We start from the raw sequence: 13,694 nt of genomic DNA, 5'->3' as shown, positions 1-13,694 counted from the left end.
GGAAAAGATCAGAGTAATATTGCTAGAGAGGTCAGACATATTAAATATTTATTCATGAAAAGGGTTCACAGGAAACGCAAGGGTTAAAAAACAGAAGAGAAAAGGATACAGTGTAGCAAAGGCATGTGGAGGGTGTGGATGTGTATGAGGGACTGACAGTGAATGAGTGGGAGGGCAAACGTACAGAGTGCAATGTGAAGTGCCATCAGTGGCGGAGACAGGTGGAGAATTACAATATCTATGAGGTCCTTCATACAAACAACAGTCACCATCATCGCCAAATGATAATTCGAACAAAACTGTAACTCTCTACGACAGATCATCTGATTTTTATGACAATGTCTAATGGAAAAACGAAATGGCAAGACTATCATGGCTGCAATTAAAAGTTGATTGAATAAAGTCAAGCTATGATTAACAGCTGGTGAGTTCATTAAAATCAGACACTTCCCTATTAAATCATTTTTAGATAAGAAAAAACGATTTTAAAGAATAATTTTGTCCTATGCAAACCACCACTCCTTGCACCCCAAAAAATAGCTTATCTGCCTTACAAAGAGCAGTAAAAATACAGAAACAGAGAAGCTGAGAGAAAAAGGGTTTGAAGTTTAAAGGCTCTTGGCTGCGTAACAGTTAAATAAGTTGCAAAACCTTGATTTTATGCCTTTATGCTGATTATTAATCATTGTCACAAATCATACATAAAACCTAAAAAAATCATCAGATACTCAACTTGTGTTTGGACAATCTATAGGGTGCAGAGGAAACACACGTTTCTTGTTTCTTCTTCAGCTCTCTTGTCCATTCAAACTAATGAGTATAATAAATTTATCTGTACTCAAACACATTTAAAGGAAGCGTAACCACATGAAACCACATAAATTCCACCAGAATCAGAGGCTGCAGAGACAACTATTACTGCTTCCCTGCTAGGCTTTGTTGGTTAGTGTTTAGCAGCGCTAATTTACCTGATGTTAATTTTTCCCCTCTCTATTATGATTTAATATATGTCTGATTAGATTACTAAGATGTTGGAGCATCAAAACAACTTTTCAATTCCTCGAAACAGGGTGAGGTGGGTAAATTAGCTTTTAATAAAAATATTTAGTTCTTGTGAAGTTCCCCATGCTGTTTCTGATTTCCGACTCTGGTCTTAACTCAGTTTGGATCCAATATGTAGTTACCGTCTCCTATATGGCCTGCTTTGTTTATATTCAAAATGTACTCAGTGGGCTAAGTAACTCAAATGTGTGGAGTTCCAAATAAACAGGTGCCAGTAGTTTGCCTCAAAGAGTTCAGTACTCAAAAAAAAAATTGAGAACGACTGATTTGGATCATTTGTTTATTTGCGGACAGTGTGGATCATGCACAAACGGAGCAGAATTGTCCAGGCATTATTGCCGTTCTAAATGAAGGGCCTCATGCAACATGCAGTACCAAACATGAACTCACTTATCACATCACCTACCGGTGTCCATCTCTACTTCCATGTTGCTGCATGCCAGGTAGAGGACAGAAGAAATCGTGATGACGTCACTCAATGGTAAAGATAAAAGTAAGTGAGAACATTGAGAACTGTCTTCCAACTCTTGCTAAAACTGGACACAGAAAAGGCACCGGCACTCTAAAAAGTGTGCGTGCACAGCCGCAGGTGCTGTCCCTGCTCCGCCATGCAAAAAGTAGAGAAACACTCAAAGAAGCTTAAATTTCAAAAAAAGAACTTGCCACATTTCGAGGACGTTAAATTATTCAAGTGTCTCAGTTTACGATGGAGCCAAGCCAGCAGTTACATAATAGTCACATTAACTCCAAGGTCACCATTCATATAGGAAAACTTAAATACAAATCAAACCATTTAATTAAGCCCATCTGAACTTAAGCTGATGCCAATGGTTGTAAGCACCAATTGCCCATGGTGGCAAGCACTGAGCCTCCACTTGAAAAACTATCCTGCATTCAGATTTTTTACAGAGGCCTACAACCTGACCTCTGCTCATACAGTTAATTAAAAATGATTCTCCTGAAGTTAGTTTGGTTGCATCAGTTGCAGCTGAACTTACAAGACTATACAGCACTGCTAGCGACCCCTAGAGGCTGTGCTGCTACTTATGCCCAAGTGGAATCGGAGGTGGTTTAAAGTTAACCACCAACCCACCGACAGACACGCACCGCCATCTTTAGATTCTCACACTGTATTTAACCGGGCTAAGGGTTCGCAGAAAATTAGCTCATGAGGCCTGGTGAACTGTGGTATATCCAAGGCTGCTTTGGTTTCTGTACAGGAGAGAGAGACTACTAACACTAAACCTAAACGATAAAGACAATACATGTCATTTTTTATTTATGATTTAGTTTTTATGCTATTCAAACTGTTTATGTTACAAGCTATACAAAAGATCTTAAAAGGTGCACGCAGTCGAGGACCAAACCGTTCACAGCCGTGGCCAGGTAACAAACGCAGACTAGAGCAAGCTCTCATGATAACTTCAGGATCTATTAGTCCCAAAATTCTTTTTTCAACCCTGAGCTACCATGTCATCAGTCACCTGTCATACAGCAACAGCATATTTTACAGGGTTTTTAATATGGTGATTTCAAGAGAAATTACTTATTTCAGTTTGAACATATAATGTAAAAATGTGGCTATAATGTTGAGTAAATGTTGCTTTGTTTTTAGTTGGATGAAAAAAAAGGAAAGAGTCTTTCTAGAGCATCAAGAGAGCTTTCAAAGAGTCAAAACATTTGGAAAGACTCCATTTTCGGAAACCGAGATCACAACCTTCCTCTGCTTATCTAAAGGCAACTCACATGTAACATTAAATAGGTGCGACAGTCATGACAGCTCAGCGTGATCCAGAGCCCTCAATGCTTCACGACACTTATCTATCCACCCTTCACACACTGCCACTTTAGAGGTTGACAACCTTGACCTCTGCAGAGGAGGTCTGCTCTAACACTCTCAAAATCCTACAGCTCTTCCCCTAGGATGTCGCATGTAAGTGTTCCAACCTTTGACAGCCATCCGCGCTTGAGGTCAGTATGTCCCTGCTCAGAACAGCCTCAGTGATGACCTGCCTTCCTCTACTGATCTCCCCGCACACCCAGACAGCGTCAACACACACACACACACACACATACACACACACACACACACTTCTGTACATAATCTCTGCCTCTCGTTTAGCCATTTGTTTTAACCAAAGCGTTTCATGCTCCAACACAACAAACAGATCTATTAGCTTCGGGCCAACACAGCTTAATGAGCTGCCATCTCTTTAACGTTTGGGGGCACCATCACTCTGCTGCACCGCTCTCTTTATGGAGGGGTCATACAGCACTGCAGGACACATACACACATATCATCTGGTTATATGAGGAAGTGAAAAGCCATGCAGACTTCTCAGTCAGTCACTGTGGCCTATATTCTCAACAGTTTGTGGTGCATGGACGAGCATTATCAAAAAGTTTTAAAGGGTTTTGAGTTCGAGTATGTCAGAGGGACCAAGTGCATGATATTACCAGCACAAAAGTATATCATCTTTGCGTTTGTATGTCACAGAAGTAGGCTATAACACAAAATACTGTATGTTCACTAGTCCTATCTGTACGTGTATCTATATGCAAGGATGTCCAGTAATAGTCCAGAATAAGGGTTATTTCCATCAAGTGTATTAAAACCGGAACCGATGTGAGTGAGAGCCTCCATGTGTGACTTTTCCATACCTGTCAAGTCTCACATTTTACCTGAGTGACCCACATTTTATTGTCTCCGCAGGCATCTCGCGGCATTGAAATGACAATTTCACGGACTGTCACACTTTCAAAGATAATAAAAGGTGTTGCATTGTAATCCGAGCCCTGTGATAAAGTGCTGATGCAGGGTATAGTGCTCTTCATGGCTTCAGTTGCTGTGCTTCCGACAGCTCTGCCAGCAGAGGTGGCGATCGTTTCGGCAGTCAGTTCTATTGTCTGCTGTGGTTCAGTTGTGGCACAATGACCTCGCAAGAGTTCAGGATACTTGCTGGTTACACATGGTTTCTAACATTAATTCTGCTTGTTGTTTAACAAGACTTCAGTAGCTCAATCACGTTTTGTTAAATGGTATATGCTGTACAGTGACATATTATATGTTCTCTAATATAATCAATATTAGTAAAAGGTTCATGTCTACAGCTCTGTTTACACTCCTCTATCATATCTAACAACCACTGCTTTCTTAGCTGCAGCTAATGCTTTGACTCTAATTAAAATACCTACAATAAAATCTTCAATTTAAAATGAACTATGTATTTTTTAAAAGCATAATACCTATTAATTTAAAATTTAAAAAAAGCTTCAAAAATAGATTATAGGAGCTATTACAAGACGATGTTGCAGCAGGATTTTTCTAAATTAGTTTTTTTTTATCTGTCAAAATGAGACATTAAATCTGTCTTACTTTAACTGCAGCCCTTTTTTCAGGGAATTAGACATTTCTGACAAATTTAATCACTTTTCAGCTGCGGGAACCTATCGTTCAAAAACAAATAAAATATCCCACCTCTAAAATTTTCTAAGTATTTCAGCATAATTAGTTTTGAATAAGATACTTGATCGAGTAACCTACAAACTAACTGAATTAGGCCAATTATTTTGTTTTGATTAAAGCTGATACAGTAGTTTCTTACATCTTCACCTGTCTCATTTTACTCAGCTCTGGTTTAATAAGACACCAGAGCTTTAAAACAACTACAGTAACTACAGTTGTTTATTTTGTTAAGTTAGAAGGAAGCACTTCAGGGCAACTTAAAAACTGAGCACACTGGGAAAAGGAGCTTTGTAAATAGGCATTTTCTTTCTACTTTTTTCTATTGCAATTTTTAAATCTCTAAAAGTTGAAATCATTTTTAACCATCTCACCAGTCAGTGACAACTTGTACGACAATATGTTCAAACACCAAATAAAACACACCACACAATCAATACAGTAACACCATCTATTCTGTAACCTTGGCACTGCCCTTTTCATACAAATTCTGTCTACCTCATGTCACTGCTGCAAATACAATCTCATCCTTTTGCATGGAGTTACTTGAGAGAAGAAAACCATTTACATATCCCTGTCTGTGTGTAGGTGTGTGTGCATTTCAAAACAAATCAGTCGATGTGTCAAATAGGTTTTTCTTATTTAAAGGAGTCTGAAAGGTTACTAACATTTTACCACCACCCTATGCGCAAATTGCTCGGCAGTATTCAAAAGGTGATCTATTTCTGCTCAGAACTGGAATCAACATAAAAATGATTCCATAAATGTGTTTTTTTGGGGGGGCGATATTTAAGTAATTTGTATGGAGGAACAATCCCGTCATTCTTCCTAAATTAAAGAATATATCCCCAGTGCTCGGCAGACTTGCAGTCATAAGCAAAGGTTACCTTGAGAACGCTTCATCAAGTCCATCCTCCACATCCTGTTGACACATAAACATTATGAATCAATACACACATAAATTACTTCATATGACAATCCTGCTGCTACTCTACTTTCAAGCCCCTGTGCATCTCCATCGATTCAGTTGTTTGTCATAACTTGCTTTATTCAAATGAATTCATTAGCTACTACTGAACAATCCAATCTTGCAAAACGGATCTTCTTGTTTCAGTCACTATGCTTGCACCACAACCAATATTCCATGACTTAGTCTCCAACATACAGACAAGGAATATCATACACTCTTTTTTCTAGTTTCTTTGCTCTAGTTATAGGGAAGCCAAGTGATCCGACCTATTTAAAATCACCCTGCTTTCTTCTTATTTATCAGATACTAATAGATACAATCTGATAAACATAACTCTGTTCAAGTTACACCGGAAAAAATATTTAATTTTACCCAATATAGGGCAAGTGTTGAAAGATGGTAAAAGAGGAGAGTATTAAAGATCACGTTGGACTCAAAACCTAATTTCTCCCAATGAGAGAAAAATCCTACCAGGGAAAATATGTCACAGTGAACACAGATGAATTTCAGCGTGAGAGATGAATATGGTGTCACCTAGTGTTGAACATATGTAAGTGAATAAACAGGACGGTGACTGATGAGCCTCTGCAGCGTGAACATTTTAAATTTATTTACCACTGAATTTAACTGCTTCTGGTGTACAGTACCTATATATTTATCGATGTAACTGAAAAGGAATCACTCTGTATATCATGAGAAAACTATGCTGCAGAGTAGAGTTTTACTGTATCACTATGAAGTGTTTTCTGTTTGCCAGACCAGGGCACAGAGGTCCGTTTGCGCTAAGGTTAGATCTGGCATCCTGGCCTTTGGCTGTGGAAAGCTGACACTTTCATTCAGTCCCAGAGGACGACAGGAAACGTCACCTATGTGATTTGGATGAGGGTGATAATGAAATGCATTTTATATTCATATTTATTCATATTATTTAGACATGAAAAATGAATGTAGACTACAGTTTGGATACAAGATGTCTGACTTACCTCTGCTTTTCATCAGCAAATGAGAACTTTTTAAGTTTATACTATAGCATGTTTTGTCTCTGCATGTAATGTAAACAGTGACTTGTAAGCGAATGAGTGCTGGGCTCCTCTGGGTGTGTGACAAGTGAGTGAAAATATTAATTTGTTTGTTCTGTTAAAAATCAAAATGCCGTTTTCAAAGTTTTAAAATGAATAAATTAAATTTGAGTTTTTATTGTGCTAAAGTTTAGTATAAGACTTTACTTTGCTCTGTCAGCCTGGCCAAAACAGTCAATTAAATTTTGCTTAAAGTAAATGTACAGTACTTTGCATTACATCTGTGTAGATCACTGGTCCTAACAATAATGCTGATGTTTTGTTGAATCCATGCTTGGATTGTGCTCCAGATGACACTTCTGATGACAAACAAAACGGTGAAATGAGGCAGGTTTTACACTTTTGTCAAGGTTTTGTATGCCAATAAACAGAGAGCATTTCAAATATCTAGAATTTTAAACTGCACTTAACACAAAGTTTTACAATGCTTTCTGATTTTCTTATACACAATGTAAATTACTGACATCCAGGGAGGAGAAAGGCATTTATGGCATGGTTTACAATTCTACGGTTGCGCCAGTCCAATATACTGGATCAGTATCGGCACAAAGACTAATCTAATATAAGAAGATCGGGTATCAGCTGTGTTGCAACCAATCCACATTAAATACAGATTCTTCTTCAGTGTCATTATGAAGTTTACTCAGGTTTCAGGTCACAACATTCCCTGGTCTCACATTAACTCACATAAATATTATTCCGATGCGTTCCATGCAGTGAGGTACATGGTTTTTAAGGTTGGGAAAAAGAGAGCTGGATTGGATCCATACCCAGCATTGGCAGATATCCTGAGTTGAGGAATCAGAATTCGTTATCAGGAGAGAAAATCTGGGACGAATGCAGCTCGTCATAGCTAACCTGTCACCTGAACAAAAAACTGACTATGGCATTTATTTTGGCCCACTCAGACCAATCAGCTGATTGGAGGCAGATGGCGTGACCTACCCAAGAGTCATGTTTGATTGGTCGCCTCCGTGTCGGGTTACTACGAGGTGAGGGCGAGCTGAGCGAGGCAGAGAAGGCAGGCCTCCGGAGCTTCTCCTCCATCCCAACAGGCTTGTGTGCCTCTGGATATTAGGGAGAGGACAGGTGTGGACGAGAGGTTGACAGGAGAATCAAGTGAATGCGTAGAGAGAAGGAAACATGGGGGACACAGGAGGTGAGACAGGAGAAAGGAAAAGGAAAAGTGCCGAGCAAATCCAGAGAAGGAACAGACGCGAGAGAAGGAGACTTGTCAACATTTTTGCCTCTTCACCTCTGCAGTCTGCAGTCTGCAGTACCAAGGTGAAACACCAACTCGAGACTGTGGCACTCGCACCTTCTCTGCAACAGGCAGAATTTAAATCATGTCTGTAAAACTTTCATACATCTCTCCGAGTTACTCCCAAGGTCCTTGAGACTTTCACATCAGATTTTTTTTTTTCTGTCCTAAGGCCCCTACCGCTGGGAGGGGGGCAAATTTGAATTGAAAGAAACTGGAAATGCCAGGCCCAGTCTGAATGGCTGATTAAATCTCATTTTGTATGTCAACTGATCCTGAGAGGAGTGGAAATTATTTTGACCTATAAATGTCACAGCCATTGGAAAGTACTTAAAATCTACTGCTCCTCTGAAAGACTAATGAGTCACACGTAATTTGGTGATCTTTCCTCCGTGTGTGTGTGTGTGTGAGAGGTGACCGACGTCAGTTAAATTTGTGTGTGAGGGCAACATGTCAAACTGCAGTATTACTCATTTTCGTGTACAAACTACAACTGGTAAGGCCATTTTTAAAGTCATTATGCAACTGACTAAAGCAGCACTTACTTAATAATGATTGAAGTAAATGTTACTGTAGTTTGTGAGGATTATTAAACCAGGACCTCAAGTCTGGGGGAGTTTCCTCCTGCAAAGATGCAAGTACTTACTCTAAATCTGCATCTAATTACGGTCTCAGTTGAATGACTGCAACGTATTACAGTTGTCATTTCTACTGTACTAAGATCATGTAAGTACTCAGATTGGTGTAATCTTGTCTGTGACAAGCAGGTTTTTTCTCTCAAGCCTTAAACAGTATGCTGACATTACATAATCTTTATCCTCGTCCTCCAAGAATTACAACGCCTGAATTCTGACAGGACAGTTAGAATCGTAACAACCTCCACAGCAAGAAAAATCTATTAAAAATCAAAGCCCCTGAAACTTGTTTCAAGTCTTAAGAACTTCCCTATAGACAGCAGAAATTCATGATTAAATAAGCAACAATCAAAGTTAAAGGTGAGTTATTTATAAAGCGATGAAGGGAAAACATGCTTGTTAGATTTCTTGCTGAGAATTGGACAAGAGGATCGATAACACTCTCACGTCTGTACAGCGGCAGCTTAGCTAGGCGTAAAGACTGGAAACAGTGGGAAACAGTTAGCCTGGCTCTGTCCAAAAGTAAAAAGAAATCTGCTCATCAATATCTCTCACACATTATTTATTGTTTGTTTAATTCAAGCAAAAAACCCAAGGCCTACAAACTGACATATTGTGGTTTTACAGGTAGTTATGTGCCAGAAAGGATTCGTTGGCCGGACGCAGTAACTTCCTGGCACATAACTGCCTGTGTAAACCCCAAAGTGCTGTTTTTGAATGTCAGTTCTTGAACTGATGTACAGTAGAAAAAATGAAATAAGCATGTTAATTAATGGAGCTTTAGAGGTTCTGGTAAGATAACCGTCTCCTTGCTCAAGCTTCATACTTAAACATGAGAGTGATACCGACCTTCTCAACTGTCAGCAAAAAAAAAAAATGAACAAACAATGTTGTACTTTTACACCTAAGGAACAATAGACTTTATTTAACCTTGTGAAGCTGTTCCTTAAATTGCAAACCATGCTCACAGAAGTTACAGTTCACTGCAGGAGTAACATAAAGATGAACCTCAATTGTCTTGTAGTAATTATCAGCAAGACACTCAGCTGTGTTCAGTTAAGTGGTGCAACCTTCCACTAATAAAAATCATGTCTCTCATCAACATTGAGCTCATGCTGAACACACTGCGGGTGAGGACAGAATAAAACCAACTTACCTGCTGGAACGCACTGAGTGTCTGTGGTCTCGGTCTGCCCGTTGTTTGCTGCACAGGAACAGCAGGTCCTGGCCTTTTTGCTTTTGCCTATAGACACAAACAGTATTCTCAACACTAAACCAGCAGAAAACTACAGGATCCGTCTATGTTGGATTCTAAGTGATTTACGATTAGTGGCAATTTTAGGAAGTACGGCAGTGTGTGTCATTTATACAGAACAGTGCAGAAAGTAAGAGAGTGGAGGTCAGCATGTAAAATATTTGCCATCCGATCCTTTGGTTTTGAAAAAACATTTTCAGTAACTTTCCTGCCAAGTTTCCTTGAAAACAAAAGGAATTCCCAGTAAGATTACTCACAGATTAAATGAATTTCAGCCTTGCCTTACCCATATTTTGTGTGATTAACCAAAGAGGAAAATCGTTTACTTAACTGCCCCAAAGTCACCTTGCCTTTGTTCAGTGAACTCACCTTCTTGAGCAATCTCCCACAGATCTAGAGCTACTTTAAAGGCCTGGGCTACCGTCAATGTCACAGCCTGAGCCTGGGGGGGAGGGGTGGAAGAATAACACAGTAATGAGACATGCACAGCCAAAAAAATGAAAGATAATGAATAGCTGTGATTCCATTTTGTTGTCTATACTTTGTCTGTTTGTATATACTTTTAAAAAAAACCCCAAATATTTTTAAACTTGTAACTGTTTATAAACAAACGTATTTCTATCGATCTCCTTTATTTCTCAAAATTGGTTGATTTAATAGTATCCAGACTAACGTGATGTGAGGTGGCCTTGAAGAAATTACCACAAGATGGAGCCACACACCATCTACATTCATGCCACCTGCTGACACAATGCAGTTCATTACATGTTGTCGATCTCCAAACAAACTGACCTCCTGACCTGCTCAAGTCTAAGAGTATGCACTCAGTAACTTCAAGCTAAATACAGCTATATACGAAAAAAAAAAACCAAAAACGTTCCATGCAGTGCACTTACAATCTTCTTCTTTTGGCAGAGAAAGGCATGGCACTCCAGAGTCTCATTGAACTGACTCTGAGAGACATATGCAAAGACCTTGTCTTGAGTTTTATCTGCTGTGCAGTAAGAGATTCTGCAAAAGAAGAGGCAGAAGAAATTAAACAAAAAAAAAAACATTATTACATTTTACCAACACCATCAGTCCACCTGACATCAGTGAATTTATAAGGATAAATAAACAACTGCATCAGACAGGGACCAATTGGTTAAATTACTGTCTTACGGTAAACATAATTTTCAATCACAGGACATACATGTAGAACAAAGGGACAGCATATGCATTACATTAGCTACTAGCCTGCACTCTTCCTCAAACCTCACACATCAAGGTAAGCTCCACTGGATACATGGCAGTTTGGGCCATAACTTTGCTTTTGTGCTCAACCTTTTGCATATGCATAAGCAAACCAATCACCGCAAGCTGAGAGCGGTGGTTATGAATATTATGTTGATTAAGTCCCACAGCTGGGAATGGTGGAGCGGGAGACAAATGAGCAGCAGTGACGTGCATGAGAGATGCTTGATGCTGTGATCGAGCTCTTCAGTACTTCATATTTTCAGATAGCGCGTGGGTTTTATGCAAAACGCAGCTCAAATGTTGATATAACATTGCTCTGTGGATTCCAGGCTTTCCATGCAAGGTTAGGATGGTCAACTGACCCTGAACTTCTCAGGATAATGGCGGTGCAGGGAAAAGGAAAAGTATGCCTTTTTGCACTATATTCGGGTACCTTGTACGCCAGTCCTGAGAGTTTACTCTCATTTGTCTCTGAGAACATCAACAACTGGAGAAAGGGATGTGAAACTGCGAGACATGTAGAAAAATGTTCATTTCTGAAATAATTTCCCTTACGTTACATATTATATTGCTACTTCTTATCAGCAACAGAAAAATTCCCCCGTGGTGTGGGTACATTTTTTTTTTAAATGAAAAATCCCAATTTTTGCCATCAGTGGAAAAGGGAAAGTCTTGGATTGTGAATTGATCTTCCCTGTGACTATATTACACTTGAGACCTCATTCCAAACAATCGCACCGAATCTCTTCCACATCTAACGTCTAGTTTTCAAGGAATCCAATCGTCTGCAAATCCAGCGACAGTCATAGGCCTGTGAGTTTCAATGGTTATCTAAAATCAATCTAGACAAAGTCCACCAAGCCATTTTGCTCCCCTACAAGAGCTCGTACGGGTTCACTGAAGCAACTGCCACACAACCAATGGATTTGTTTTGCCGAGTTTTATTCAGTCTATTAGAAGCCGTATCGATCTCTAGTCTCACTGTACGTCTGTGTGAGGTTGTTAACTGAACCAGCAGTGTGCATCTTTTTTTTTTTTGCTTTTAATAGATGCATAAATGAGCCACAGTGAGGGATGCTTTTGACCTTTTTCACTGCAATTAAACTTACAACCTTTATTGTGAGCAGCACAAGGACAAGATTTTGGTCCTTTCCGTTCATTATGGCAGGAAAAAAACTCTGCTGTACAGGCTGAGTTGTTATTTTTACATCGAATCGTCCTATCTCAGTTAGATTTAGATACTCAGGGTCTTCTCAATGCATGTCGTCATCATCACTGTAGGAAGACACCATAGGACTGCAGTCAGCAGCGTGTGGATCCCTGTATAATCATTACAATAACTTGTAAGCTGTATACAAAGGGGATTTGTGGACGGCAGCGACTCATTTACCACCCACTTCAAAAGAGGCACTAAAAAAGGATGTAATTTATTCGGTCAAACAACAAGCATGAAATCACCAGCCTTCTCATCTCCCTCTCAGATTGTTTGCTGGCTTGCACCACTGATGCATGACCCACATAGCAATGCCCAGGACACCCAGCTCTGTGAACCCCCCCCCCCCTTTAATTGCAGAAAAATTGAGAGGGTTGACCTATTTAAGTTAGGAAAACAAGTGTGATATAACCAAACTACGGTAACTACTCAATATGAACATAATAGTTATTTTATTTAGGTATTAACTACTTTCTACTAACTCCCTGTACTGTCCTGTGCAACCTGATTTTTAGATATTTCACTGAACATGCATTGTCCAGGCCTCCACAGGTTTGCATCTTATTGTGTGCGCACTTTTGTTGTTAAATAATATGAATACATGTATTCATTATTAATAATTTTAAAATACAACTGGATTATCCATAGTAACTAAAACAGTAACTTTAGTAATCGTAAATCAAATTGTGTTCCTGTCATTTAGTGGTCTTTGCTTTAGAGATATTAAAAAGGAAATAAGAAACAGAAAAAAATCCAAAAGGCCATTGCATAAAAGTTATTTAACTCTGATTTGATTTTGGTTTGGACTTTTCTTTGTATTACTTATAAATATGTAGTCTATAAACCCAAGCAATGCCTGGAAATCTGCAGACTCCTCTTGCTTATCGTAAATTTTCGTAAATAGGTACCCAGAGGTCCTGAGACAGTTTTTTTACAAATGTCTTTCAACAAGAAATGCTGTTCATTGTCAAAATTCAGCTGTAAGCATAAGCAAAATAAGCAAATAGGTTAGTTCGCATACAGTGCATGTCGGACTAGCTAGTGTCCCCAAATGTGTTCATCAGCAAGAATCTCTTACTGTTATTTGAGCATTGAACTTTGTTGAAAATTACAAAATGATGGTGAGCAAAATGGAAATTATGAAATTTGCATATGCATCCCATCTCCTTTTATTATCATCAGCAAGAGTGTCATGAATAAGAATTTATCACACATATAAGTACATATACGTATGGGTAAGCCAGAAAATCGTTCATTATAATATACAACCCATGTGAGAATAATGTGAATCTGACACAGAGGCACTTCACTGGAGTGAATACACATTTAAGATTTCATCTTTTTGGCAAAAACACACAATCTTCTTCAATTTACAAAAGGTACAAAGTACAAAGGTCTTTTTAAAAGATCCTTGTAGATGCAGATTTCATTCATTATAAGATAACTGGTGCAAGAAATAAAACAAAACATTTTCATTATTACCATCAATGTGACAAACAACGGATCACATTCACAATATA

At 38.9% G+C, this 13,694-nt stretch overlaps 1 protein-coding gene across 4 annotated transcripts in view; it reads right to left on the bottom strand.

The window, feature by feature from the left end:
* si:dkey-71h2.2 (low density lipoprotein receptor adapter protein 1) overlaps window positions 1–13,694 on the bottom strand; it is a 44,766-nt gene that overhangs the window by 3,847 nt on the left and 27,225 nt on the right. Inside the window, exons 4-9 of one of the 4 annotated variants that reach the window (XM_040124928.1) lie at window positions 10,622–10,736; window positions 10,095–10,167; window positions 9,627–9,713; window positions 7,520–7,641; window positions 5,413–5,447; window positions 1,469–1,494 (exon numbers count right to left, since the gene is read on the bottom strand). In XM_040124928.1, the coding sequence (XP_039980862.1) occupies window positions 1,469–1,494; window positions 5,413–5,447; window positions 7,520–7,641; window positions 9,627–9,713; window positions 10,095–10,167; window positions 10,622–10,736 (458 nt within the window). Of the gene's footprint in view, window positions 1–1,452; window positions 1,495–5,412; window positions 5,448–7,519; window positions 7,642–9,626; window positions 9,714–10,094; window positions 10,168–10,621; window positions 10,737–13,694 lie in introns of all 4 variants that reach the window. The other 3 variants (XM_040124929.1, XM_040124927.1, XM_040124930.1) reach the window with 3 other exon arrangements.

The sequence above is a fragment of the Xiphias gladius genome, chromosome 4 (genome assembly GCF_016859285.1).
Source record: "Xiphias gladius isolate SHS-SW01 ecotype Sanya breed wild chromosome 4, ASM1685928v1, whole genome shotgun sequence".
In the NCBI taxonomy this organism is placed as follows: Eukaryota; Metazoa; Chordata; class Actinopteri; order Istiophoriformes; family Xiphiidae; genus Xiphias; species Xiphias gladius.
Note: the sequence above shows the minus strand (reverse complement) of the source record. Positions and strands in the feature narration are given on the sequence as shown.